Below are 27,942 nucleotides of genomic sequence, written 5' to 3'. Positions count from 1 at the left end.
AAACTTTGCCGACCTTGGCCAGAGTCACCTGTACAAAGTCTATGGGAAAAGGTTTATTTTCAGTGGCCTCATGACTTGGAAGTATCAGCCTCGACCAGGATCCCGTCTTACAAAGAGTTGTGACTGATCAGATCGATTGCAACCATGGAAAACTTGTTACAATCAACATCTTAAATGCATGTTTGTTCAAAATCTTTTCTAGATATGATATACATATTCATACATGCATCGTTTTCTTGAAAATCAGTGCATCTCTCATTGTTTACCAGAGGACATTGTGCAAATTTCCTGTAGGAAAAATTATGACAGAGATGGATTACCATATAATTGAGGTTCATCGTATCGATCACATCTCTTTGTAAGACGGGAACCAGATCCCAGCTTGAAAATTCCACATTAATGAGGTGTCCTGTTTGATGATGATATAAAGCCCTTTGGGACAAAGGCAGAGAAAGGTTGATAAAAGCTTAGGGTAAATCCATTCATTGGACCAGAAAGTATAAACGCATATAATCAACTACACTTGAATGAATATACTGATCCTTACAATATTACAAATCATAATTAACAAATATACTTCATGGCCGGGATACACCCTGTCTTTTTGCATTAGAGTTCCTGAGCTAATTTCAAACAATTATGAAATGCCTTTGAAATTCCTTTAAAGATACAACTACTCTAAGGTACTTGAATTTGAAATCTAATGTGTACATATGAACCATCCTAAAATCTTAATCCTGAGATGTCAACCTTCTTAAAAAGAAAGAAAGAAAAAAGAGAGCCGTGGCAATTTCTGTCTTGAATCAATATACTTTTTCATGTACTTACAATTGTTTCAAAACGTACTTGATAAAAGAAATATTGATGATTAAAAACTCACTAGCCATCCATTCTCATCCAAACCAAATACAACATACAATGTACAACCTGATTGAACATAAAGTGCAGCTATTTCATTGGAAACTAATATCGCCTTTAACTGAATATATATATATATATATATATATACCTCGATCAAATATATTACTGTACGTTTTACTTTATCTTACCTATGAATACCTCAAGACTTATAGTTATTGTTTGATATATTTTGTAATTTTAGAGATATAAGAAATATTCAATTGTATTGAAATTCTAATATGGGTACGTTATGTAGGCCATATATATTTTCCCTATTTTGTTCATGTTTGAGGGCCAACATGGAAATATACATTACATCTAAAAACACATTGCAAACAACAAACTACTCCTACCCCCTAGTTCATTGCCACAATGTCTTTGTGGACATTTACCATCATCCCTCTAAATGATATTGCTGCAGAGTCTCAAAATCATCACCCATGACCACCCATGCAATGTCTTGCAAATCCCCCAAATAATAGCGATGATGATGATCGTTCATTTTTCAACATGCCTGGCCTTGCATCGGTAAACATCTGTCTGGTCCAAAATTCTGGTAGACTGCTTTCACATAATTGTCGATGACCCAAACTTTTGATAGGTCATTGACCGGGGAGTGTGTTTTTGAAGTAAGCTGCATGGGGCCAATCAAAGTTGAATTTATCAAGAACCTGAATTTAAGAGGAAAAATTGAAAAAGAGAGAAAATAAAAGAATTACCGTATACTTACTTAAAACCTCTTTTATCTCTAGGCGCTCTACAATATATACAGCATAATTTATTACCAAGGCTTTAGCAGAGCTGCTCTTATTTGCTCAGCATTTCAAGGAATAAATTCCTGCCCGGTGCCCATTTATGGTAAATGGATACCTGGCAGGAATTTATTCCTGCAAATTTTACCTTGGGTGAATGCAGCACAATATATGGATGAATTGCTTGCTGAAGGAAGTGGATGCTTAGAGTAGAATTTGAACCCACGAGCCACTCATTAAGAGACAGGAATCGAAACAATAATACGCCATGACATCTTTATACAAAGAAATGGTTGATGCAAGTCGAAAAAGCACATTGAGTGATAATATTGAAAAGGCAGTAATGAGCTGAACAAAAACATAATATTTACTATTTTCGATATTTCATTAAAAATATACAAATATGCTATAATCAATGTAATTTGAATATTTGATTCAATTCTATTGCAGCTCTTTGTAAGATGGGTTGCTGGCCTTTCTTTCTAAGAATATGAAAACCACAGAATGTTATATCAGGAAAGCTTAAGCAACATCTTCACTTGAATGTTGTTATTGCTTTGTGAACAAATATTTGGTATTACTCCTATGTGTATGAAAATCAGAAATCAGAAAAAATTGGAACCAGTGGGATTCGAACCTGTCAACTACTGCTTTCCGGGCAGCGACTTAACCACTAGGCTATTCTGGTTCATGTTTAAGTTACGATGAACTAGAATACAAATACCCTCGATCCTCTTCTATCTGACTCATTAATATGCAAATGCCGTCCGCCATAGTAAATAAAGAGGCTTTAATAGGAGGTAATAATAATTTTTTTTCCAAAGGTAATAACAATTTGTGAACAAATTTTCGGCATTACTCCTTATGTGTTATTGCTTATCCTAACAAGACTAAAAGGTTATTTGAGAAAAACTGCTCATTAGCTTGACCCCGAACTGACACCTTTTAGGTGAAAAAGAAAGATTTTGAGCCTGTAACAAATATATTTTTTTCCAAATGTGTTAGCAATCTTGACACATCCTCTAATTATGGCATTTTCCCCCTGATTTATACATCAATGTTCTCTCTCTGTGGAATGTGAAGTAAACACCTCTGATGTTGACATGGGGCTGGCCTGGTAATCATCCTCAATAATGTAACATCCTAATGCCGCCCAAGCCAATAGGATGTCATACATCCACTTGAATAATAAAGAAGTTCATCACCTAACGAGCCCCAGACATAAAACTGATCAATCCGCTGCTTCATGAATAAGAGAGAAATGTCAGAAATGTTAACTACGTAGCCTGGCTAACAGCTTTTCAGGAGTGACGTGTAATGTGTCAAGAATGGTTGCCGATAGATATTGCCCAGACACTGACAATTGATATCCCAAAATGTTCTCTCCACACATAAGATTCTGAGTCACCGAGTTTCTTCTGGGAGACTTTGTGCTCAGAGGGAGAAAGGCTGTACATTAAAAGAGACACACACTGAAAATGAATTCTGGCTTGGTATAGATTGACAGGAAACGGTCTGTAGAAGCGAATTGCTGTATTAAAGGAGATGAAATACTTTAAAACAAAGTTTAAGTTTCTTGAAATATGGTGTAAAAAGTGAGACCCCAAATCTTCCTTCCCGATTTTGGGAAGAATTGGTTGCAGAGCTACAGTGACATCACAGAAGGTAGATTATTCTTCAATAGTCAATATTAAACAAATCTTGGGATATCTTAGTTCAGTTCAGGGGCGGCTCCAGGACTTTCGAGAAGGGAGGGGCATTTTGTACCAGAAAATTTCGGCAACCCCCACAATAAAAGTTCTCCACTACTAAAACATGAAATATTCCACTAATTTTTTTTTTGCCTCTCAAGGGGGGGGGACACAGGCAAGAGACCCCCCTGATCTGCCACTGCTTGAGATTCTTAAGGTGAGGATACCAATGAGCTGATAAAAGGATCGATCATTTTATTAAGATTACATTCATGTGTTACTAAAATGTACAAATTGTGTGTGAGGGCCTCCTGACAGAGATATGTGATATAAAATGGAACTGGAAAAAAGAAACAAGTTGTGACTGAGCCCATGGACATGCATTTTCTTGATTCTGAATTAGATTTTTTTTTATACAAATTGAATGGGATATGATGTACCTTTGCAGAGTGGGGAAAGTTTTAAAATGCTGATTGTCCAATCACCTCCTTTTAAAATAGATACTAGAAAAAAAATGAAATTCAAACATTGAATACCTGTCCAGTTATGCAAAGAAAGTCATGATATCATTATGGTTCATGACCTCACAAAAAAGTAACCATTTGATATGGTTCATGGCACCATGAGTTTGTTTTCCTCAACTGTGGACATCTTTTTATCAATGCATATAACAAGTATTTGATAGCCACAGAAAGGATTTTAGTCTCACCATATTTCAACAATATAATATCTTGGGTAGCTTTCATGAAACTGACAATTGTTACAAGCTACTATAAGCCCTTTCATCTGATTGACTGAGTGCAACTTTCCATGAAATGTACCCCCCACGAATGAAGCTTATTTCTTCATAAAAGACAGATGATAGACCTGCATGTGTACATTACCTATTTATGATATGCTCTCATTGTCTTTATTTCTTCTTTTTCATGGTTTACCTGTATACAAAATTCCACAATCGACAACATAACAATATGATTTGTTCTCCATGAGAAAAAAAAATGACAGATTGGCTGCACAGTGCACACATAAAATTCTGGGAAATACAATTTCACATAATCATAGCTGTCTCATACGCCGTTTGCACAGAAATCAATAAAATCGTTGGGGAACAGTAAAAATTGAGTTGTTGCTAAGCAGAGAGATAATGAAATTATCGTTATTGAATTAGCTTTTCAATCTCCTCCATCTCGGAGCTGAAATCAATTGTTTGATTTAATTCATAATTCATGGCATTGATCCATGTGGGCTGTACTAGATATTGTCTTGAAAATCAATTAGAGAGAAAAAAAATCAAAATCAGTATTTGTTTATTCCCCAAGGATACGAAAAATCTCAAAGCAGAGTATGACAGATTCTGTTTTTTATAAAATGAAATGAATTATGAAAAACCTCCCAAATGACAATATGAAGAGAAGGAACAAGAGGCCAATTATGCTCTTGAAAAGGAAAAAGGTAGATGGGGAGACACATGAAGAAAAAGAAGATATAGAAAAAGATAGGGAGTGAGAGAGAGGGGGGGGGGGAGACAAACTCTCACACATGTATAGAAAAACACAAAGAAAGTGACAGAGGGCATTTGAGGAGAGAGATCCTAGTACTAGCAGAAAGAAAGCTGAATTATATAAAGAAAGGCAATAACAAAGAACAGATAAATAAAGAGTAGAGAGATAAAAGTGAGAATAGACAGAGAACAATGGGGATTGGTAGAAAAAGATGTGTAGTGAGGTATCATGACATCTTGTTAATAAACCATATCTATGTATCCTACATGTGTATAAGAAAATATACTTTCAATGCTTTCTTGTACCCCATTCAATTGATCTACGGTCAACTTCATAAAACATGTTATAATTTAAAGGTCAAGTCCACCTCAGAAAAATGTTGATTTGAATCAATAGAGAAAAATCAGACAAGCACAATGCTGAAGATTTCATCAAAATCGGATGTAAAATAAGAAAGTTATGACATTTCAAAGTTTCGCTTATTTTTAACAAAATAGTTATATGAACGAGCCAGTTACATCCAAATGAGAGAGTCGATGATGTCACTCACTCACTATTTCTTTTGTTTTTTATTGTTTGAATTATACAATATTTCAATTTTTACGAATTTGATGATAAGGACCTCCTTGCCTGAAGCACAAAATGCTAGAACAATGGAATTCCACATGTTCAGGGAGGAATGAAACTTCATTTCACATGACAATGACGAGAAAATAAAAATATTTCATATTTCAAACAATAAAAAACAAAAGAAATACTGAGTGAGTGACATCATCGACTCTCTCATTTTGGATGTAACTGGCTCGTTCATATAACTGTTTTGTTGAAAATAAGCGAAAATTTAAAATGCCGTAACTTTCTTATTTTACATCCGATTTTGATGAAATTTCCAGTGTTGTGCTTGTTGAATTTTTCTCTTTTTATTCCAATCAAGTTTTTGTTGGGGTGGACTTGTCCTTTAAAAAAGTTAATAAACCATATCTATGTATCCTACATGTGTATAAGAAAATATACTTTCAATGCTTTCTTGTACCCCATTCAATTGATCTACGCTACGGTCAACTTCATAAAACATGTTATAATTTAAAAAAGGCATTGTAAAAACAAAATAAAGCTACTGAAAACATTTAATTTGACAGATTGGCTAACAGTAAACGTGTTTTAGATTACCACCAGTTTATTATGCCTTTCTTTGTTACCCACCTCTCACTAGTTCACTCTTGTTCTCTTGTTATTCATCTCTTCCTCACACCCTCTATCACTGTTTTGTTCCAGATCCTGTTTGATGTTGCCTCATCATCTTAATCCCTCTAGGCTTGAGGTCTTTCTTTGGCCTTACTTACACTAACATCCCTTTGTGTCTGTATACTCCTTTTCTTTCATCCCCTTCATTAACCTGATTGGTCATCTCTTCTCACTAATGCCCCTTTTGTCTCCCTGTTTTCAGTGTTGCTGTTGAATGTCTGTGGTCTATATTATGGTTGTTCCACTTTATATGTTTGTCATTTTGCCTCCGAAGAAGATTCTGCTAGGATCAAAAACTTAGGCCCCTTTTGACTCTCTAATAAGTTTTATGAAACGGGACCACCAAGGTGCTTTCATCCTGATTGGAGTTGTGTACACCATTTGATCATACAATGTGCAGTGAACACTTCATTCAGTACATAAATACTTTGGACATCAAATGACCATGGACTGACCAGACAATGAATGCATTTCAAATCAATATAATCAATGTGAAAGAATGATAAAAGATTATGTTCTGCAGATCCATGACCTTGCTTATAAACACTAATCATTAAACCACAATGTGGTTCTCGATGCTGGCTTGAACAATAACTTGAACAATAATGTGACCTTTGACCTCTGCTGTGACCATCATTTATTGATCAAGTATCTAAAGCTCTCCTATAGATTTCATGATTCAGGATAATCATGGACTTTACAACAAAAGGTTGGAGTGTATCTGTAGCAGTGTGATTTGTGCTGGCCACATTTTTTAGTTTTATTCTTCTTCTTATTTTTCATTGGGGTGGGGGGGGGGTCCCCCATATGAAAAAAGTCTAGCAGTGTATAATAACAATAACAACAACAACAACAACTACAATAATGATACTACTACTAATAATAATAATAATATTAATAATAATAATAATAATGACGATAGTAATAATAATAACAATAATATTGAAACAACATAATACACATTTAGTGAACATGTGAATTTCAAATATAAATACAATACAGAATCAAGGGAAAGTAATAAGGGAAATCTCAAACAATTAGAATTAATACTCAATAAACACATATTGTGGGATTATAACCAGACACTAACTGAAATGATGGGAAATCTTCTAGTATATACATGCATGACTGATGCAGGCATAGGAACTGAATTGTCATTTGATCTACTTTATAGACACACTTTGGCCACTGCTTGGTCTCATCTCATATGATCTTATACCAGATGACCAGCTACCCAAAACCAACAATGATAGCCAGAATATTAATTTGGTCTTCAAAAGGTAAAAAAAAAAGAAAATTAGCTTATCTGAAAGAGTAACTCTTTTTTTCATACTGCCAAATTTGAAGTGGTAAGTAATTAAAAGATGAGATACAGCATTAAAAAAAGTGTTTGTTTTCTGGACAGCTTAGTAGTTTCATAGAGATTGCACAGAGGGTATATCTCATGTATCTTCAAACCTTGTTTTCTCCTTATTCATTAACCCTTTCGCTGAATGTCTTCTACACTCAATCTCGTACTACAATTGAGGGTTATTATTTATTGATTTTGACAAGTTATTCAATTTAAAGCTTAAGAAGTGATTATTCAAGCTCAATAAAATAAATGCAATATCAATTTTGAGCAAATTATTTTTGGATTTAGGGCTGCTGGTCACATGTAATATCATTGTTTTTTTATAAGTTTGACAAAGCAGTATCCACCATACTGTATCCAACAAGAAATGTAATCAATGGCTCCAAGTGCTGAAAGACAAATACCGCCCTCTGTAGTCAGTTTTGATCAATACCTCCAGTGATCTTTGCATTATCTGCAATTCTACATGTCTTTGCATACACATAACAAAAAAGGTGAATTCCTCTTTAGTAAAATAATTTGCCATTGAATTTAAGAGTTATATCGTCACTTAAGACCTTCAAATCTAAACTGAAGTCTTATCTTTTTTAAACAGTATTAGTTATTAGCACTTTGACACTCATCCAAACTCTCTCATTCTTTCTTTTTTTACGTGCACCTCGGAATAGAATATTTTAGATAGATAGAGCTATATAAATGCCTATTATGATTATTATAGCATTTGAACGAAACAGCAGAAAAAACTAGATATAAATCTGCATACCTCTTTAAAAGCCTGGTCACATCGCCCAAACTTTGTTGAAGCGTTTTTTTAACAGTAAATTTCAACAACACTCATCACAGCACATAAAATGGGGAAAAAATCGAAAACTTAGAGGCTTCAGCCCCTACTTTTTTCAGTAACTATACAAAAGGTGAAAATGACCATTGAATTGTAATTTTTTGTATGGTAACTCCCTCCCCCTGTCAAAATTGTTTTGTGGCCCCTGCCCAGCACTTTAACACTCACCAGAAGAATTTGACAACAGAATTCCCAAAATGTTTCTTGTGAAATTTGAAAAGTATGAATTTTGCTGTAAATGTATGACTCATGCATGACTTACATGTAAAGGATCAATTGCAGTTTTACACAGGATTTCATCACCAAGTGTGAAATACTTCTACCATCATATTTTGCCAAAATTCTTTTCACCATCTTTCATTTTTCATTCAGGGAACTTTTTTTTATTAAAGACTTTATTGCTTCAAAATCAAATCACAATATACATAAATAATAGCAGCAATATAATAAATCATATCCATTAGTAGAAAATGTGTTACAATTCAGCAAGAACATCTTAAGACTTGTTCAATTGATTCCATTTATGAAGATGATCTCAAAGTTTGCCTTGTTTTACTGCGATTGCTTGCTCTACTTTTTCTAAAAAAATAATTTCATTTTTAGTGAAGACTAACTTTTGTTTGAAGACTAACATTTTATCATTGTATTTTTGTTTATACATAAAGAATTTTGCATAAAATGTAATGGTATTGATAAGACTATTTTTCTTTTGACTCACAGAAATAGGCAAAGAATGTTTAAATTGACTAACCATTTGTTCACTTAATTCCAAAATATTTCAACAACTGGACAACAAAAAAAAGGTGCATAAGATCTTGGTTTTCGTACTGACAAAAGAATTACATGCAGAACGAAAAATCAATGGTTGCAATTCTTCTGTGAATGAACTTAAATTGAAATGAAATAAAAAAAAACATTATTTACAAATATAGAGTAACATGGTTGGTTTCTTTTGTGATAAAAATAAAGATTGTTTCCTGTCTTCAGAAGAATATGCTGGGTTGCATTGAGCAAACATTTTTTACCAGATTGACCATTCAGGGGAACTTACTTATTTGTGGTAGAGTCATACCAAAGACTTATTAATGGGACCTGTTGCCTCCTTGTGAAGGCAATCAACGTTTCAGAAAGAAGGAAATAATATGTTATACAGAGCCTGCAGGGGGAATAGTTCATGATAGCTGAAGTGGCTATGCTGGGGAAACGAGAATTAGTATAGCCAATTTATTTTCACTATCATCAAAAGGTTAAAATATGGAGATTGTTAAAACTTACAAGATTTACATGTATGCAAGAGTGGAGACCTGGAGTTCATAATTTGCTCTTGAAGTCCTCATAGGAGCCTTTCCTACCCTGTCCGTCAGCAAATCTTCCAGCTCCTTTAACCGATTCCTTAGCGATGACACCAACGCCTGAGCGACATTAGAAGAGGAAGCAGAATGGAAGGTGTAGAAAATTATGATAATTATCATTATCATCATCAACAACACCACCATTATTATTATCATCATAAATATTATTATCATCATTACAGTTCACTTTTACATGTTTGGCACCACCTGTGCTTTGGAAGCCAAAAGCGAACTGAATCTCCTCTCAATATAACTGATAGGGAGTTTGCAGGTGGTCCATTTCCATCAGGATTCCTCCTACTAATGCAAGATTACTGCAGTGGGAACCTATTGTGCAAAGGTGGTGTCTACATTACATGGGGCCTCAATTTAACATCCTATCCATGGGACAGATAGCCAATCGATTTTGGTTTGAACTTTAAACAAGGCAATAGTCACATTGTGTCTTGTCTACCCACGACTATATAACATGAAGTTTTCCTCAAGTACATCCCTAACCAAGTTTGATTACACAAGAAAGGATTTCAGGTAAAATTAAAAGGGGACTTCAAACGACCATAACCTAACAATGTTACCTCTAATGGCAGCATTACAGACAGGTCCCTCAATTTCTTCCACAACCCATGTTTAGTTGCAAAAAGTGAGAGGGTTTCATATTAGAGTCTTGCAGGTAAACATTAATGTTTTACCTGAAATGACACTTTGTTAAAAGTGAAACAGAAACCTGTAAGAATGGGGCCTCCAATGACCTTTGACCTCATCATCCATGTTACCGCTTACAGCAACACAACATGATGGCAACACTATTGCATGTATCACCCAAGTTTGGTTGTAATTGGACCAAAAATTGCCAAGTTATGCATCATAAGACATTTGTAACGGACGGACGGACAATGGACTGATGCCATTTGGATCCCTAAATGCCCTTTGACGGACGGACAATGGACTGATGCCATTTGGATCCCTAAATGCCCTTTACAATTGATCGCTGATCAGTTTGCGACAGTTTTTTTCCTGGTGTTGCACAATCGATCACTACGTGCTTTGCGAGCTCTTGTGATCACCGTAGGCCATTGCATGAACCCAGAGGTTGTGACGGGTTGCATCTTATGCGATTGATTCACTAGCATCAGATTGTACAACTAGCCGTGCGATTGTTGCAGGTCTTGATGCGAGAGTTGGCAAGACTATGTAGTCTCATGTAGTTGGCTGGAGGTCGTGCAACACTGTGCGTTGGCGACCTATAAAGACCAGTCTTGTGTACAACTGGGTACTATGATATTTGGACAATGAGACTATTGCTTGATTGATCGCAACATAGCTTCTCCAGGTACCAAATCTGGAGAAATAGTGAAGTTTTAATATACAGTGCGTATCAAAACAAAGTTTACACTTAGAAAAAATCCTGTAAAATTATATATAAGTAATATCCTGACGATTTTTCCACATTTTAGCATTGGTACAGATCCATTTAAACAAATGACGATATAACTGTCGAAAAACATTTCCGCTTGAGTGAGCACAACTTACTTTTGAAAAGTTGGTGAAAATGATTTGCGCAGAACTTTGAAATAGTTATGCGAATAAAAGTCCCTCGTGAAGAACACGTGGAAATTAGTTAGTAAAATTGATTTGAAGATATCTTTTACCTTTTTAAACCCGTTTCCTTGCCCAAATACTTCGAAGAGTGCATTGCGCCCCACCCCACTCCCCCACACACCGAGTCCATCGTGACGATATTTGCTTTACACTGAGCTGTGATTACATGAAATGGCTTAGGCTTGATTTTCATTTTGTTAATCATTGCCAAGCTTGGGAAAAGTGTGGAGAAACAAGTATTAAATGAAAAATGAAATGTAAACCAACTTTAAATGATAAAAACTTAGTGAAAAATGCTGGAGATGTCTGATATAAACTTTTGTTCAGATTCAGTTATGTCCTCAGATCCAGCTGGCACAAAAAGGGTAAAGGTTGTGCTTACTAAGTGTTGAAATTTCAAATTTGGGCGGCAAAATTGTTAAAAAATGCTTGAATGTATCCGTTTTATGTCAATTGGCTAAAAGTGCTTGGGAAATTTATGAGAAATGCTTCGCAGGGTAAGTTTGATTTCGCCCTTTCCCCTTGACACAGCGTGAAAACAAGCATTTCTGCGCAAACAGATTTCTGCGAGCTTTACAAAAATGGACAGTGCTCACTCAAGTGAAACATTCTGTCAAAATTTTTAATTTCATTGGATAGATGAGACCCAAACCCATAATTATATGTGAAAAAATTACCCACATGTTGTATATTTGTTAATTCCCATGGCTTTTTCAAAGTGTAAACTTTTTTTGATACGCACTGTAGTCAGCCGAATGGTGGGTGGCAATTTGGTAAGCAGAGAGGGAAAGAAAGCCTGAGTGTGTATATTTGAAGCATTACTATGACAATTTTCGCATCATCCAGTGGCACCAAAATATGATATGACTTTAAAGTTATGACTTAAAGTTTGTACTAGAAACTTTGGAAGACCACAAGACAATTATTCAGAAAGTACAGGATTTCTAGAATCCCAGCCTCCTAGGCGCCCGTATCTATCAGTCTTTATTTTCCATTGGACATGGTGGTGTGTGAAGTCCCATATCCGGCTCTCCGTTTTACATTGAAATCAAAATTGATTAATGATTATTCATAAGCCTTTCTTAATAACAATTCTTGTTTTAAGATTTATAATTTGTTTGCAAATTAATACTACACAGGGTCGGATTCAACTTTCGCCAATAGGGGGGTCCGAAAATTTACTCATGTTTTTTCCCGATTGGCCGCTAAAAGTTGATTTTTACTTGTTTCTTTGAAGGGGTAGTCCAAACAGTCACTTGTTCGCTTTGTTCTCACAAAACGTCCTTGCTAAGTTGACCATCATACATATATCTTGGCATCGAGTTAGCATCGGACCTATCCTTGTGTGTTTCATAAAGCTGCTCGTAAGTTAAGAGCGACTTTAAGAACGACTGGTGATCCTTTCTAGTGGTAAATGGTGTAATCATTAGCGATGGCTTTGCGAGTAATAAAGGATCACCAGTTGTTCTTAAAGCCCTCTTAACTTACGAATAGCTTTATGAAACGGCCCCCAGGACTATGTACAAAGCTGTAAACCAAATAACCAACAAAGCCAACTGTCAGCTCTGTCTCCCAAGGAGAAATCTGTATGGCTGTGACACACAAACGAAAGCCATAGCTTACACCACACTCCTCTCCTGGAATATTGTCATGCCGTCTGGGATCCTTGCCAACAGAGCAGACAAGTCATGGAGATAGTCCAAAGACATGCTGCAAGATTTGCATGCAAAGAGCACAGTGCTCAGGACTGCTAGCATTACAAGAATGATGAAACGCCTGGGATGGGCAAGCCTTGAAGAAAGAAGATCCAAAAATCCGCCTATTGATCATCTACAAGAAAACTCAAGGTATAATTCCCAGTAACATTACACATCTCTTGAGAATCAACATGGCTCTGAACAAGCCAACAATAAGGCACTCTTCAACGAAGTTTGTTTACCACCATATAAGAGGAAATAAGAGATGCTACCAGCAATCTCTATACCCAAGAACAATCACTCAATGGAATAAACTCCCAGATACTGTAAGGGAGACTACGCCAATTCCCAAATTCAAAGAACTCCTTGAAATAATACAAAGACATCAAGTACACATCTGACTCCATGCCCTGTTGCCAAAAATGTATGGGATAGCCACACCAGGGTTCTGTTTCATAAAGACTTGTTATAGTAACAAATGCACAATTTCTATAACAAATTTACTATCAGCCAATCAGAAAGAAGGATTTCAGTAGCTTTCAATTCAGCCATTCTCAATTACTTTTTATGAAGCGCCACATTTCTTGTTGAGAATCTGTAATGCTCCACTATCCATTACGCAAACCAGCATTGTATCAGCGGAGGGGGCCCAGATGCCCCTGGTGGGGGTCGAGGGGGCAGAGCCCCAGAGGTTTTGGAATATGAGGCCTTTTAAATTGCCCAGAGGGGCTCTAATTAATATCAACAGAAGAAATACAAATGCCAACAAACTACACAATATTAATTTTAAAGGAAAAATGACCAGTGACTTTTTCGCAACATAGCAAACCACTATATAACTGCTTGAAGCAAGTGGCGTAATGAGTAAAAAAAAGGACTAAGCAAAAATATTGAACTTATCAATACAAAAATCTATATTTTGACATAATATTAAGAAAATAATACAATGTTCCACTCTTTCCCTTTCCTTTTCTCCTAATTTTTTCTTGGCCGTGAAACACTTGGGGGGGGGCTCCCAATCTCCATTCCCATCTGTACGCCAGTGGCCGAAGTTACGTTTCCCGATTTTGCAAGGGCTGAAATTTAGGCGTTGCATTGCACTAATGCCCCAAACTGCCCCCTCTCTCTCTCTCTACAACTGAAATGCGGTATCATTCATTCAGTTCGTGTTAAGCAAGAGTGCATGCAGGCAATCACGGCAGGCAATACATCTGAGCATACATGTATTTACCTTACAACTTCGGATTTTAATCGGCTCCGGAAGCAAAGTTTCTGCTTGTTATGTTTATGATCAGGATGTTCTTTGAATAACCAAAACGTATACTCTGGAAATACAAAATTTCTCTCCGTTGAAATAGAAATCCTACAAACGGGATTTTCATATCACCTGTATGGCACATAGGCCTAAGCTTTGTACAGCATAGAATAAATAAAAAGGAGAACACCATCGATCCTCCATAATAAGGGGTTATCGAGTGCTAAATTGGACAAAATTTGAGGAAATCAATTAGCGATTAAGTGTCAAGTAAAGAGTTTTTGCTTTCTCTTTGTATTAAAATGATCACCAAATCCTTATTTCCAGGTTCCTGTTAGATACATTTTTTTTCCTTATTTTTATTTTTTTATACCGGCTCCCAAGCGCCACTCCGCAAGGCTCGGTGCGCCACAAGTGGCGCGTGCGCCACCATTTGAGAATCCCTGTTCTAACCGTTATTGCAAAGTTGTTATTGTAACAAGTTTTATGAAACAGGGCCCAGGCGTTTGTACATCGAACCACCCAGATCCAAGCTTCCTGTTTTCAGCTCCCCCTTTTTTTGATCAGTAATTATGGCACATCTGCATTTTGACACATGCAAAGTAGGGGGGGGGGGGCGGGTGTACATCTTTTTCATCATTTACATTATCTGGTCAATTTGTTCAGGGTAATTCAACAAAGGAAACTTCTTTGCTCTCCACGGAATCTGATACCGCAGAATCTGCATAAGTCTGTGAGATTTTAGGTGTGTTGGTCCATGCCCACTCACAATGACACACACCAACACCCAAAGGGGGCCTACAACAAGGGTATATCAAAAGCTCAATAGCAAAAAAAAAAATGAATGTAATACTTGTAATTGTTAATGAATAAATTGTGATTAATGACCTGAATAATATGAACAACCATCATTTAGGATGGGGTGGAAGGATCAAGTTATGACTATATGCTTTGAAGTAATAAAATGTTATCTAAGATGTACAAGAGCACCTTCGGAACTCAGAAGGATGCGCGATGCTGGGGAAGAGGGCTTGGTTTTACTCATTACACATGAGTAAATAAATTTCACATATATCGATTCGTTATGGCATTGATAATTCGAAAAATGATATGACCTAGTTTTGAGACTGTCGCCGATTTGAATATTGTGGCCCAAAGTCACCTTCTAATTCCGAGCCTGCAGTTCTTGTGATACAAGCCAAGATGGCGATATGCATTAACTTTCCATTCATTGTGTGCATCGTGCACATATGTGCTGGGTAGGGGGTAGGTTTGGTGCAAAAAATTAAATATTATGTTTGTTATTGAATGAAACCATTCCTTTAAGAAATTGTTAGAAACCGATGGGTAGAAAAATGAAAAAGAAGTCTATGATGAAATAGAATAACATGTTCATGTTTGTAAACAGTCAATTAGTAACCATGCTATATACATTGTACCAGTATTTAACTCACCTCTTTCAAACTCGTATTTGATGGCCTCCTCGAAACCCTGACTATCATAAGTATTGCGTAGTGTAGCGTGTCTGTCTCCTAGCATGGCTCTTTGGTCTGGGAATGTAGTCAAGAGCTTGGCAAGTTTCTTGGCTTCAGTTAAAGCTATTTTAAATGAAAATATAACAGATACCACAATATCTCAAAATGGCGCTGAATAAAGAGATGCTCAAAATGATTGACTTGCATTCTCTCATGTATATTGAGAGCAAAGGTGAGAATGGAAATTCAAACAAAGCAAATAGAAGCAAAAATGAAGAAACAATATAAAAGATTTTGGCTCTGATTTTTTAATCAATTATAACAGGAAATGGAGGCACAGTACTGGTCACTTAAATCTTAAAATCACTGACATTAACACAAACTACTCCTGTCTGCAGAGAATACTTCTGTCAACTTCTACTGTATTGTACTGTCTACTGTCTTCTATCTACTTCTGTCTGCACAGAATATGGTCTGTATTGTTTGCCTTTCTCCACTCCCTGGAGAGTATTCAAACAAAAAAATTTCAAGCGAAATTGCAAGGCATGCTACATCTAGGCTTTTGCATCCTACCGGGTACCCAATAAACACCTGGGTGGGGAGTGGCAAAGTGTGGACTGACGCCTTGCCAGAGGACGCTAGGCTTTCATGAAATTACTCCCAGTGTAAATTACCTTGTCCATCTGGTACTACTCTGTTGACAAGTCCCATACCAAGAGCCTCATCAGCATCTACCGGTCGGCCAGTCAAGATCAGGTCCAGGGCTCGTGACAGACCAATTATCTTTGGTAGTCTGACTGTACAGCCATCAATGAGGGGAACGCCTAAAAGAAAACAACAATAATTTGTTAATGAGAAGGATATATTCAAATGACATTGAGGACCCAATTGAGTAAGAGGTGGGTAAGGGAGGGGCAGGGTAACATACCCCTCTTTCTCTCTTGCCTTCTTTAAATTTTTGCTCTTTTTTTTCTGGTCATGTGATCTGATACATACACGTACCAATGGTGGTATGCCATTGTAATTGATATAATAACTGAAAAATATATCCATCATACTGCTTAAAGGGATCGTTTAACTTTGTGAGCAGCTGATTTAACAAATTCTCAAACTGAGACGAAACATGTGTATGAGTGCCTGTATTTTTCCTCAAAAACCCTGAAACAGACCACAATATAGGATGAAAAACTCTAATTTAGATACAAGTAGCAATTTATTAGCTTGATTTTGAGAACCGTCTAGTAGATGGGTTCCAGCTTATGACCAGTTTTCTCCAATTCAAAAAGTCTGTTGGCTATGTTGACTGCCTTTTACTGTGTGTATCTCCTATACACACGTTATTATTAGCTGCACTGTACATTTAGTGTATACCTGGTACACACTGTATGTAGGTCATGCTGTGTTCATCTAGAGTTAATGTGTTGTCATTGAAACCAACTCCCAATTATTTTCAAACTTTGGTTTACATATTCTCCAAGGTTTTAAAATTGATCCTGTAGATATAATACTTTGAAACTTTTGGGATGGTATAATTACACTATAAGCCTAATTTTTAGCCCATTTTCAAGAACCAAAATGAGAATTTTTTAAATCAGAACAAAGTGAAATGATCACTTTAACTGTGCTGCATAAACAGCTACACAATTATGAAATATTCATTATTGATGGGTTCAAATCATAATTAAAAAATCATGTAGGTAATTTCTGATCAATGACACCATCATGAACATAAAAAATTGAGAATTTCACAAAAATATTCATAAGAATTCCTTCCCAATGCCGAATTTGTAAATAATAATTCAAGAGAACTCCGTACCAAATCTTCTATTGAAGACACCCATGATTGAACTCTTCTCCGCTACTCTCAGATCACATATGAGAGCTAACTCCATCCCTCCTGCAACGGCATAGCCGCTCACGGCTCCAATCACGGGTTTACTAAACTGCATGGCAGTAGGGCCCTAGAAAAAAAATTATTTTCATTCACAAATATTTCTTATCCTCCTACTTATCTTCTTAATACATGTACAGAGTAAATATCATAACATAATAAATCAACAAAATATGAAATCGCTACCCAAACTATCTAATTTTTTAAAAGACTTTCACACAGAGTTGCATACATGAAAATACAAAAATCAATAAAAGTTTTGGGTGGATCATATAGTAGAATGCTGCTATCTTGAATTGCATGAAAAGCTCCATTAACTAGTTGCCTAACCCAACCTGATAGTCTGTGTACACAGCCTATTAGAAATTACAAAATTCCATAGTCAAAGGGTTGACAGATAAAATGCCACATATCTGTAAATTGTTTTTAAATCTGGAATGACTGGAGTTTATTAAGAAAGACCAATTTGTTACTTGGCTGAGAGAAAGCGGGTAGGTTGCGCATGCGCTGTGATTTTAATTCCTGTGTACCTGTCGGTAGCTCAAGCGCACACTACCTGAAAAGTTAATGCGCATGAGAGTTCTACCTGACCAACACTGAACAGGGATACATGTTCGTGTAAACCATAATGCCCTCCTGCAAGCTGGTGACAAAATGGATATTCTAATAATTTACCAATAATGCTGTAAATTCAAAAGTCTCTTTACCATAGGACCTGGCTGTAGGGAATCAGCAACTGTTTCCGGGTCTTGTTTCGCTAAATTTTTTAAGTCCCATCCTGCACAGAAATTTCCACCTGAGAGAGAAATGACAATGCTAAGATGACATTACTGTAACATCATAAGAGCAGTTTGGTATTACAGTGTATAAAAAAAAGGTTATCCAATTTCGAGGTTTGATATTAAGAGATTTTAGAATATTATTTCAAATGTAATAAAATATGAAAGAGCAGCTCCTCAGATTCTATCAATACACTTCTTACTCGTACACCAATCATACTGAATTAATTGATGTTGAAGATATCAGGTACAAATTCCATTTTCTTGAAGTTTTGGCAAGCAGAGTTGAGATGAAATTTTTACTGATGCCTCAGCCGCGTGATTTCATCGTCCATGAAGATGGAATAGCCCTTTTGTGGTCTACGACTTTGTTACTGAATGCAACGTTGAAAAGTTTGCTATTCCTCACTGATTGATAAGTTTACATCATCTTCAGGGCAATTCCATAAAAAGGTCAAGTTTTTGGTACATCTGACCCCATTTTTCTCAAGTTTTACTTCACTCCATCAAAGCAATAAAGACTGTCGTAAGAACCAGAAATCAGAGACAGAAAATTTCATGGAGGTCTCACATACATGGGGTTGGACATACATATTTTATGGAATTACCCTTTAACAGAGCTGCCAACCTGAACAGGAACATTTCAGTATCTTGAAAAGATTAAAATCAGTATTTTGGTGAGGAAATCAGTATTTTCAAAGAAATACCATATGATTACACATAAAACTGAAACTTCAGATATCAGTACTATAAAACCATCATTATTTTTCAGTAATACTGAAAATCAGAACTAGTTGGCATCTCTGTTTTAAGATAATTGGCTCGTACTTGATCTGTTGCCAAGTAATGAATATAAATGAACAATTTGTTTTTATTCTTTAAATCGGATTACAAATATAAAAAATACATGTAACCTATATAATCATGCTCATGCCAGTGATCTTAAAAGCCCTGTTCCGGTTTACAGCCATCGACCTTCATCTGCTCAAGAGCAAATTGTAATCACGAAATAGTTTAATATTTTACTACCTTTCCCATATAAGACAGCGACACTTAGTTCAGGGTCCTCCTCGAAGCGACAGAATGCCACCTGAAGCTGTTTGGCCGTCTCTGGGTCGACTGCATTCCTAACGTCAGGTCTATTTATCCCTATCAGACATATCTTATCCTCTCTCTCGACCTCCACCCTCCTCAAAGATCCTATCATGAGTGGAAAAAATTATCATAAACGATTGATTCAGGAGACAAATTCAAAACAACTCTGAAAACTTACTTATTCAATTCAATAAAGTGAACCCAGTATTCTTTAACTTCAATCTGAAGAATGTGTACAGAGAAATCATGACCATAATGATGAATGATAAACTAATGTTGATGATGAAAACAGTACACCGTACAGTAGACTCAGCATGGTCGACCTTCCCAGAGATGCCAAGTTCAAAGACCAGCTACATGTATGCTTGAGATTTTCTGTGAATCTGAGTGAGATCACAGACATTGTGTACAATGTATATGGGGATAGGCTGTGATGGTTGCGTGAGACAGAGATTTGAGGGGATGAACAAGAGTCCAAAATGCTTGAGTCTCACGCATAATGCGTGAGACTTGGTAGCTCTGCCTTCCATAAAAAGTTGAATTCTGTAACTTGAAGCATTATTTGAATAAGTTTATGCAAGATTGTGTTGTTTTCATCGTTTAATAAGTTGTACAACGCCTACTCAGCTTGTTGTACGCGATCAAATGGGAGGCTGAATGTCACACATTCTTACCGTTGCACACAAGACGTACCATCCAAAATGTACCATTGCACGGCTTTAGGAGGTGACGTCACAATGTGATTTCATTGAATAAGGTGACAATGCGCGTACAGCCCGCTGGCTAAATGCGCAATGCTGTCCAAGATCATGTGCGCTTGTGGGCCCGGCTTGTGGGATTTTGCTTTTCGCTTTCAATATTTTTGCTCCCTTTTCATAGATTACTGGAGGGAAAAACTTGTTTTTTCATATTTTCGCTAGATTCCGAGGTGTTGTACAACACAAATAGCGAATATTCTTATTCGTGCAATGGTGCGAGATTTCGCATCGGTGAAAGAAAGAAACGCTCTATTCAACTCGGCTAACGCCTCGTTGAATAGAGTACCTTTCTTTCACCTCATGTGAAATCTCACACCATCGCACTCATGCCTATTCGCTATTGTATATTAGTCAAATTTTGTCTCATCCGTCTTACAGTGGTTTTCAAATTGCTGCTATAAATGCATTCACAGTAGGAAACTTTTTCCGGTACAGTCCCAGGATAAATTTCATGTATACCCAGTTGTTGTGTGTCCGGACAGGTTGTGTGTACGGACGATCAATTTCAGAAAGTCATTTGGAAAAATTTACAAGTGAAGTTTCATCAATTTTTAGTACAAAATGTTAGGAAATATTGTAGAGAACAAAATAGAAGATGATTACATCTATTGAATTCATATTTTTAGTGTAATCCAAAGACAAAAAAGAAGGCTTCAAAATTATAAAGTGTCCGGACACCCGACCCCCCATCCCGGTACATGTACATGTACATGTACCCATTCTCACTGCAGTAGGTGATTTTAATAACCTCCGGAACGAACACATGCAAGCTCATGACCTTGTGGAGTGACTCCAATATTCAAATTCAATTTCAAATTCAATAACGGTTTATTAAAACATGCCTCGCAGCCAAAGGCTGAATAAAAACATGTACAATGTACAATAACAGAATATACTTAAGTACAAACATGAAATGATATACACTGAATAAAATTACAATATGATCTGGGAACGCACTGATCTTAATATACAGATCAGTGCCAGAAACACATCTCTGCTCGCTGGATCTTCAATATTAACTTTTTAAAACTGTTTCCTTTATTCATTTATTATTTATCTATTGGCTTATAGTCAGAATTTTGTCATTATTTGAAGTGAAAAATATTGTAATCTTTTCAAATTTAACATAATGATAAAGAAAGCATTTAGATCTACGTATCTGCATTGTTAAAGGGGAATGAAACCTTTGGAACAAGTAGGCATGTGTCGAAACGGAAAAATCAAAGAATAAGAACAAAGAAAGTTTGAGGTAAATCAGACAAATAGTGAGAAAGTTATGAGCATTTGAATATTGCAATCACTAATGTCATGGAGATCATCCCATTGGCAATGTGACAAGGATGTGTGTTGTCACATGTGAACATCTTTCCCTTTGATGGACTATAAAATACCCTCAAAATGTCTCTTTTTGCTTTTTCTTATTGTGATACAAACTCTTTATCCAGATGTATCCTTCAGAAATCTGTATTACATGCCCTCCTATAGAAATAACACATGATCTACTGATAGATGTGATAATAGAGTGAAATATATACTAAAGCAATGGGGATAGTTGTTCACAAGTGACATCATACATCTTTGTCACATTGTCAATTTGAAGATCTCCATAGCATTAGTGATCGCAATATTCAAATGCTCATAACATTCTCCTTATTTGTCTGATTTTCTCAAACTTTCGTTGATCTGTTTCTTTGTTTTCACACAAGCTATCTTGTTCCAAAAGTTTCATTCTCCTTAAAGTTTGTAGAATAATGTTTTCAAAAAATGTAGAAATTTGCAATATGGAAGAAAATAAATGTTTATTTGAATTGAAAAAACAGAGCTTATTAGCTTTCACTTGGTATAACTTTTTCAAAATCAGTTTACACTTCCAATGGGGTCTTCAACTTCAACAAACTGTTGCCAGCTTTGTTGGAACACCACAATTGTTAGTCAGGGGCCTTAGGCCCAAAATTTGAAGTTTTGGGGACAGAGTTTACAAAAGCACCAAACTTTCCCTATGTCACTATTAGGTCAATAGCTTCATTTTTTCCCACAGAACAAGGTGTTGAAAATTGCATCTTCATGCAAAAATATGCTAATTTATGTAAATTAGCAGTAATTTATGCATGAAACCATATGCCAATAGGAATTAATTAATAAAAGTTAATCAAAAAGATACCAAACTTTAGGAAAGTCTCTATCAGGTCAATAGCTTTAATTTTTCCCACAGAACATGGTGTTGAATATTGCATCTTCATGCAAAAATATGCTAATTTATGTAAATTAGCAGTAATTTATGCATGAAGCCATATGCCAATAGGAATTAATAAAAGTAAATAAAGAGATACCAAACTTTAAGAAAGTCTCTTTTAGGTCAATAGCTTTAAATTTCCTTATCAAACATGATATTGAAAATTGTGTCTTCATGCAAAAATATGTTAATTTATGTAAATTAGCAGTTAATTTATGCATGAATAGTGAAAATTAGTAAAAAGGAATAAAAAGAAACCAAACTTAAAGAAAATCTCAATCAGATAGATAGCTTTAATTTTCCCTATCAAACGTGCTATTGAAAATCCTGTCTTCATGCAAAATATGCTAATTTATGTAAATTAGCAATTATTTTATATGAATAAATTAGTCCCATTCCAATGGGTATTAACAGTGGAAAAGGGGCCAAACTTTTGAAGTACCTCTATCAGCTCAAAAGTTTCAATTTTACCAGCAAAACATGCTATTGAAAATCCTGTTTCAATGCAAAAGTGTGTTATATTATGTATATTAACAATAATTTATGTATGAAGCTGTATTCCAATGACTAAGCAAATACTACATAAAGCATAAAGCCGTATGCCAACCCAAATAGTGGCAAAAATCGAGCCAGAGCAGCCAGAATCAAGCCGAATTTAGCCCGAATCCTCCGATTATCGCCAAATGACGACCTGAATAACGACCCGAATCGAACGATTATGCCCGAATTCGCCAAGTACGCCACCGAATTTCCAGAAAATGCGCTAGATTCTTTTGAAATGGGCTATAATTTACCGATTCGGCAGCTATTCGGATGCCATTTTTCTATTTTCTGGCCAAGTCGTCTCGCTCGTCTATATTCTTCTTTGTATTCGGGTAATGATTCGTATGATATGGAGAGCAAGAGTCAGACCTTTACTCTATGACTGATACGAAGAGGTCGTAATCTTCCCAGAATACCATCAAATGCCTCCCAAAATACAACCGATTTTCATCGGAATACATCCCGAATGTGGCCCAAATGAAATTTGTTGTAGCCACATTCGGGAGTATTTTGGAGGTATTCGGCTGGTTTTAAACATTCTCATAACGAGCCGCATTCCTCCAAAAATGTTTTCTAATCCCTCCTGAATTTTCCTGCATTCGGAAGGGGAGAACAGAGTGCTCCAAAGTACATCCTTATGTGTATTCGGACAGATTTGCAGCTGATTCGGTTCCGGTGTTACCCATGTTTTAAGTAGGCAATCCGTTTCTATAGATGACAAACCAGAATAGGATGCAACTGTGGTAAACAGTCTCTGCAAAACATTCAGATGATAACCAGAGTACAGTCGCAAGAATACATCACGTCAGTCCTGGTTTAAACTAGGTTTCCACCAAAACCAAATTCTCCCGAATAAATTCGGACTGATTCTGCCCGATTATGACCTGATTCAGATGGATAGGGAAGTTCCCCCAAATAGAGAAGAATGGGTCCGGAATATGTTGCGATTCAGGGCAGAATCGCCAAGAATTGACCAAATCAATTTTGGCCATCTCCCAACAAGCAGAATGCCAACACAATAGTGGAAGAATCAACCCAAGCATGTCCAGAACCAGCCGAATGTGACCCGATATCTCTGATTTACAGCCGAACAATGGCCTGAATGTGGACCAGAATCAGAACGAATGCGCCAAGCTCGGACGGTTCGGGACAGTTATGCCCAGAATGATGATACAAATAGGTCCGAATCCGCCCAGAAAATTCAAATGCCTCCCCTAATCCAACCGAATGTCACCCGAATACATCTCAAATGTGGCCCGAATGAAATTTGTTGTGGTCACATTCGGGAATATTCTGGAGGGCATTCGGCTGGTTTTGAACATTTCAAAATGAGCTGAATTTCTCAGCGAATGTTCCCGAATTTTCTCGCATTTACGAAGGCAAAACATAATATTCCTGAAACCACCAGAATACGTGTATATGGATGGATTCGCAGCTGATTCGGTTCCGTTCTAACCCTAGCTTTAAGCAAGGGTTACACCAAAACCAAATTCTCCCGAACAAATTCGGACCAATTCTGCCCAAAATGGCCTGGATTCGGTACTTATTTATCTCCGATTCGGGGAGCTCCCGGAATCGATTCGGAAGGATTCGGGACTATTCTGTTCTCCCTCCCCATCGGGAACATTCATGGAGGGATTCTGCTTGTCTTGAAATGTTTAAAGCCAGCCGAATATCCTCCAAAATGTTCCCGAATGTGGCCAAGACACATTTTATTCAAGCCACATTCGGGATGTATTCGGATGGAATTCGGTTGAATTAATTTTGGGGAGGCATTTGGACAATTATTTTGGGAAGTCAATAGCTCTGATTCGGGACCTATTCCAGACCGATTCGACTCTGATTCAGTCTAAAATTGATTGGGAGAATTTGGTTTTGGTGTTACCTTAGTTTTAGAGATAGAGATCAATTCATAAGCCAATAAAGAAAAATCACTGAAATTATTCAGGTCACCATGAAGGGACGACAGAAAAAGAAGGTGAATCAGGTCTCTTCGCTCAATTCTGATGTGTCCCTGTTCTAAAAAAATGTACATAGGTGTTAGAGGCGAAGACATGGACAGCTTTTTCTGACATGAGAACCATCCATATGCCCTCCTCTTTCTGACAGGGGAAAACTCTACTGGGGAAGAAATCTGACCTCTTGATTTGCTTTGAAAAGAAAGATGAAATACTGGTTTATCTTTTCCATATGATTTGGGTTTTTTCAATTGTGAAAGGGTATGCACAGGATTTATAATTTGCATAAATTTGCATTTTAAACATGATACCCTCCTTTGGTCGCATGGAAAGTCACCATAATGAATGAATTGTGGAACAGTGTCTCATATGCATAGCGTTGTGCTCTTCCCTCAGTTTAAAACCTCAAAATATGATAGTTGATGAGTTTTATACATATTTGCAGAAATTTTGCATAAATTTGCATCGATTAACATTGAAAATTGATTCTTATTCAGGAACTGTACGGAAATCAATCTAGATTTGATGCCCCATCAAAATAAATCCCAAATACCCCCCCCCCAAAAAAAAGAGAAAAGTTTAGGTCTGTACTATACATATACAGTAATTTACGATGAATAGTGTGATTTTGCATACTTTTGCATAAATCAGCACTATGAAATAGGATTCCAGTCATTGATATCGAGGCATCCTATCAATAATTAAAGCTTTTCGTGCCAGTGACTCATGTAGAAAAAAATTGTGATTTTGACAATTCTATATGTCGATATATGATAAAATATATGTTTTTACATCTAATTTGCATAAAATTTGCATAAATTAACCTTAAGAATTGATTCATGCTCACCAATTTTATAAAAATCGACCTGCAGTTGAATATTTAGCAAAAGAAGACCCAAATACACAAAAATTGGGCATTTTGAAATTATTTTTAGTGAGATATGGTGAATTATCAGTTTTTTGCATAAAATTTGCATAAATTAGCATTTTAAAATAGGGTGCCCTTCACCGATTTCGGGGCACCCTATCTAGAATTAATGCTTTTGATACCAGGGACCCACATGCAAAAAATGGCGCTTTTGTAAATCCTGTCCCCAAAATTTTGCTAAGGCCCCTGACTATAGAGGATCCCTAGATCTACATTATGTAATATTATGGCATATCTTTAAGAATCTAGCCCACATAGATCTCCAAGCGTAAACTTTAGAATCCAACTTTTAGACATGCTAGAGAGGGGGTCTATTAATAATTCTAAATAGCATTAGGACATTTAATTTAGGATAAATCCCTCTAGACCAAGCTTTGGTCTCTGTTATGTTGGTTGTTCCGCTGAACTCCATGGCATTGGCTCCACTCACCAATACAGAGTTCTAGCTCGATCTGTACAGGGGCCTCGATGGCCATAAGTTCGGATAAAACAGGGAAGTGAAGTTGCGTGACAGCCGAAGTAAGTCACTGTTTTTTCCCCTTTTAAGTTTATATTTCCCTGTTTTGGTCCATTTCAGGCCAAAACAGAATAATAATCTGCATTTTGGTACAGTTCTTTTTATATATTTTTATGAAATACAGACAAAAATCGATGAGCCCCGACATGGGATTTTGCATTGTAATACCCCTAATGGTGTCTGCATGATAGTGAGCCATCTGTGTACGAGGAGAAATTTAAAAAATAACAATATGTGTAAAAACTCCTCGTCTAAAATCTTTAAAATTTGACTGAACTAGGCCTAGGCTAAAGTTAGTCTGTCTAGGCCTAGATCTATCATCTATGATCTAGATAGACCAAAAGCTTCGGTCTCTGTTTTGTTGGTTGTTCAGCTGAACTTCGTTGGCTTCACTCACCAAATACAGAGACCGAAGTTCTAGCGCGATCTGTACAGGGGACTCAATGGCCATATGTTTATGTACTTAAGATCGGATAAAACGGGGAAGTGAATTTGCGCGACAGCCGAGGTAAGTCACTGTTTTTGTTCCTTTTAACTTCATTTTTCTCCGTTTTTTGGCAATTAATGCCAAGAGGGAATATAAATTTGCACTCTGGTCACTATAATTTTCGAAATTTTTATTCATTAAAGACAAAAATTGAAAAGCCCCAATGGGGGGATTTTGCATTGCAAGTCCCCTAATGGTGGCTGCACGATAGCGAGCCGTCTGTGTACGAGGAGAAAAAAAAAATGTTAAAAAACTCCTCGAAACAGACGGCTGCCAGCTGTCTATGATCTAGAGTACTTCATTGAAATTACTAAAACAAATAGGGCCTAGTTTGGGGCCAAGGCAGTCTCATAAAAACGGCATCATCGTGATATTGGGAACCACCGTTCACTTCATACAGCAGCGCTTTTTATTCTGTCACACGCACGGTTCCCATAATATTTCCACCTCCATTTACTTTGTACACAAGTGCGCGTATACAAATTGATGAGTGGTTCCCAAAACCACGATTTGGCCATAAAAACTGACTGTTGAGCCAAAAATCAAGCATTTATTTAGATTCTGGATCAAGAAAAATTAAGCAAACACATTGTCAAAACATAGTCATTCACCACGCAGTCAACGATCAGTCTCACGAGTTGACTTAGACAGGAATAACCGTCATTTCTGGGGATTTATTCAACAATTTCTGACATTTTACTGTATGGTGAGTGGAGCCAACACAGTACAGCAGAACAACCAAAATACAGAGACTGAAGCTTTTGGTCTAGAGTCGACTCAGCATGCTCACTGAGTAACTTTTAGTTTTAGTCAGTGAGTAAAAAGTTTCCAGCAAAATAGTGAGTCGCCATCTGCCTTGTAGTATACCGTATACCGTAAGGTAGGCCTACATATTCTTACCAGATGAACAATATCTGACACCAACTCTCATGGCTGCATTTGGTAGAAATGAACGAAATCGCTGTAAAAACACCATTTTGTTCTTCAGAATTTCCTCTGGCTCTGCCGTTGACAAGTTGCTGCGCTGGCTGGATCGATTCTAGGCAGCAGGCCGTTGCATGCAGTACGGCGCCCGGCGCGGACCCGAGGC

At 36.7% G+C, this 27,942-nt stretch overlaps 1 protein-coding gene across 2 annotated transcripts; it reads right to left on the bottom strand.

The window, feature by feature from the left end:
* Positions 1-735: 735 nt before the first annotated feature.
* Positions 736-27,942, bottom strand: LOC121418606 (probable enoyl-CoA hydratase echA8). Of its 2 annotated transcripts, none has more exons than XM_041612579.1 (8): positions 27,753-27,942; positions 19,363-19,533; positions 18,262-18,350; positions 17,480-17,624; positions 16,338-16,487; positions 15,643-15,786; positions 9,561-9,697; positions 736-1,571 (listed from the first exon to the last, which is right to left on the bottom strand). In XM_041612579.1, the coding sequence occupies exons 1-7, from the start codon at positions 27,826-27,828 to the stop codon at positions 9,597-9,599; spliced, it is 876 nt and encodes a 291-aa protein (XP_041468513.1). In that variant the 5' UTR covers positions 27,829-27,942; the 3' UTR covers positions 736-1,571; positions 9,561-9,596. The 2 variants fall into 2 exon arrangements, with proteins under 2 accessions (XP_041468513.1, XP_041468522.1); XM_041612588.1 differs by lacking the exon at positions 736-1,571 and adding an exon at positions 3,795-4,278.

Source organism: Lytechinus variegatus, chromosome 1 (genome assembly GCF_018143015.1).
Source record: "Lytechinus variegatus isolate NC3 chromosome 1, Lvar_3.0, whole genome shotgun sequence".
Taxonomy (NCBI): domain Eukaryota; kingdom Metazoa; phylum Echinodermata; class Echinoidea; order Temnopleuroida; family Toxopneustidae; genus Lytechinus; species Lytechinus variegatus.
Note: the sequence above shows the minus strand (reverse complement) of the source record. Positions and strands in the feature narration are given on the sequence as shown.

Bases quoted from the DNA above. Each gene is read 5' to 3' on its own strand.
- LOC121418606 (XM_041612579.1), bottom strand. From the start codon at position 27,828: ATGGTGTTTTTACAGCGATTTCGTTCATTTCTACCAAATGCAGCCATG. The intron at 19,534-27,752 runs GTAAGAATATGT...CACTCATGATAG, and splicing joins TGTCAGATATTGTTCATCTG to GATCTTTGAGGAGGGTGGAG. The intron at 17,625-18,261 runs GTAAAGAGACTT...TTTTTTTTCTAG, and splicing joins CCCTACAGCCAGGTCCTATG to GGCCCTACTGCCATGCAGTT.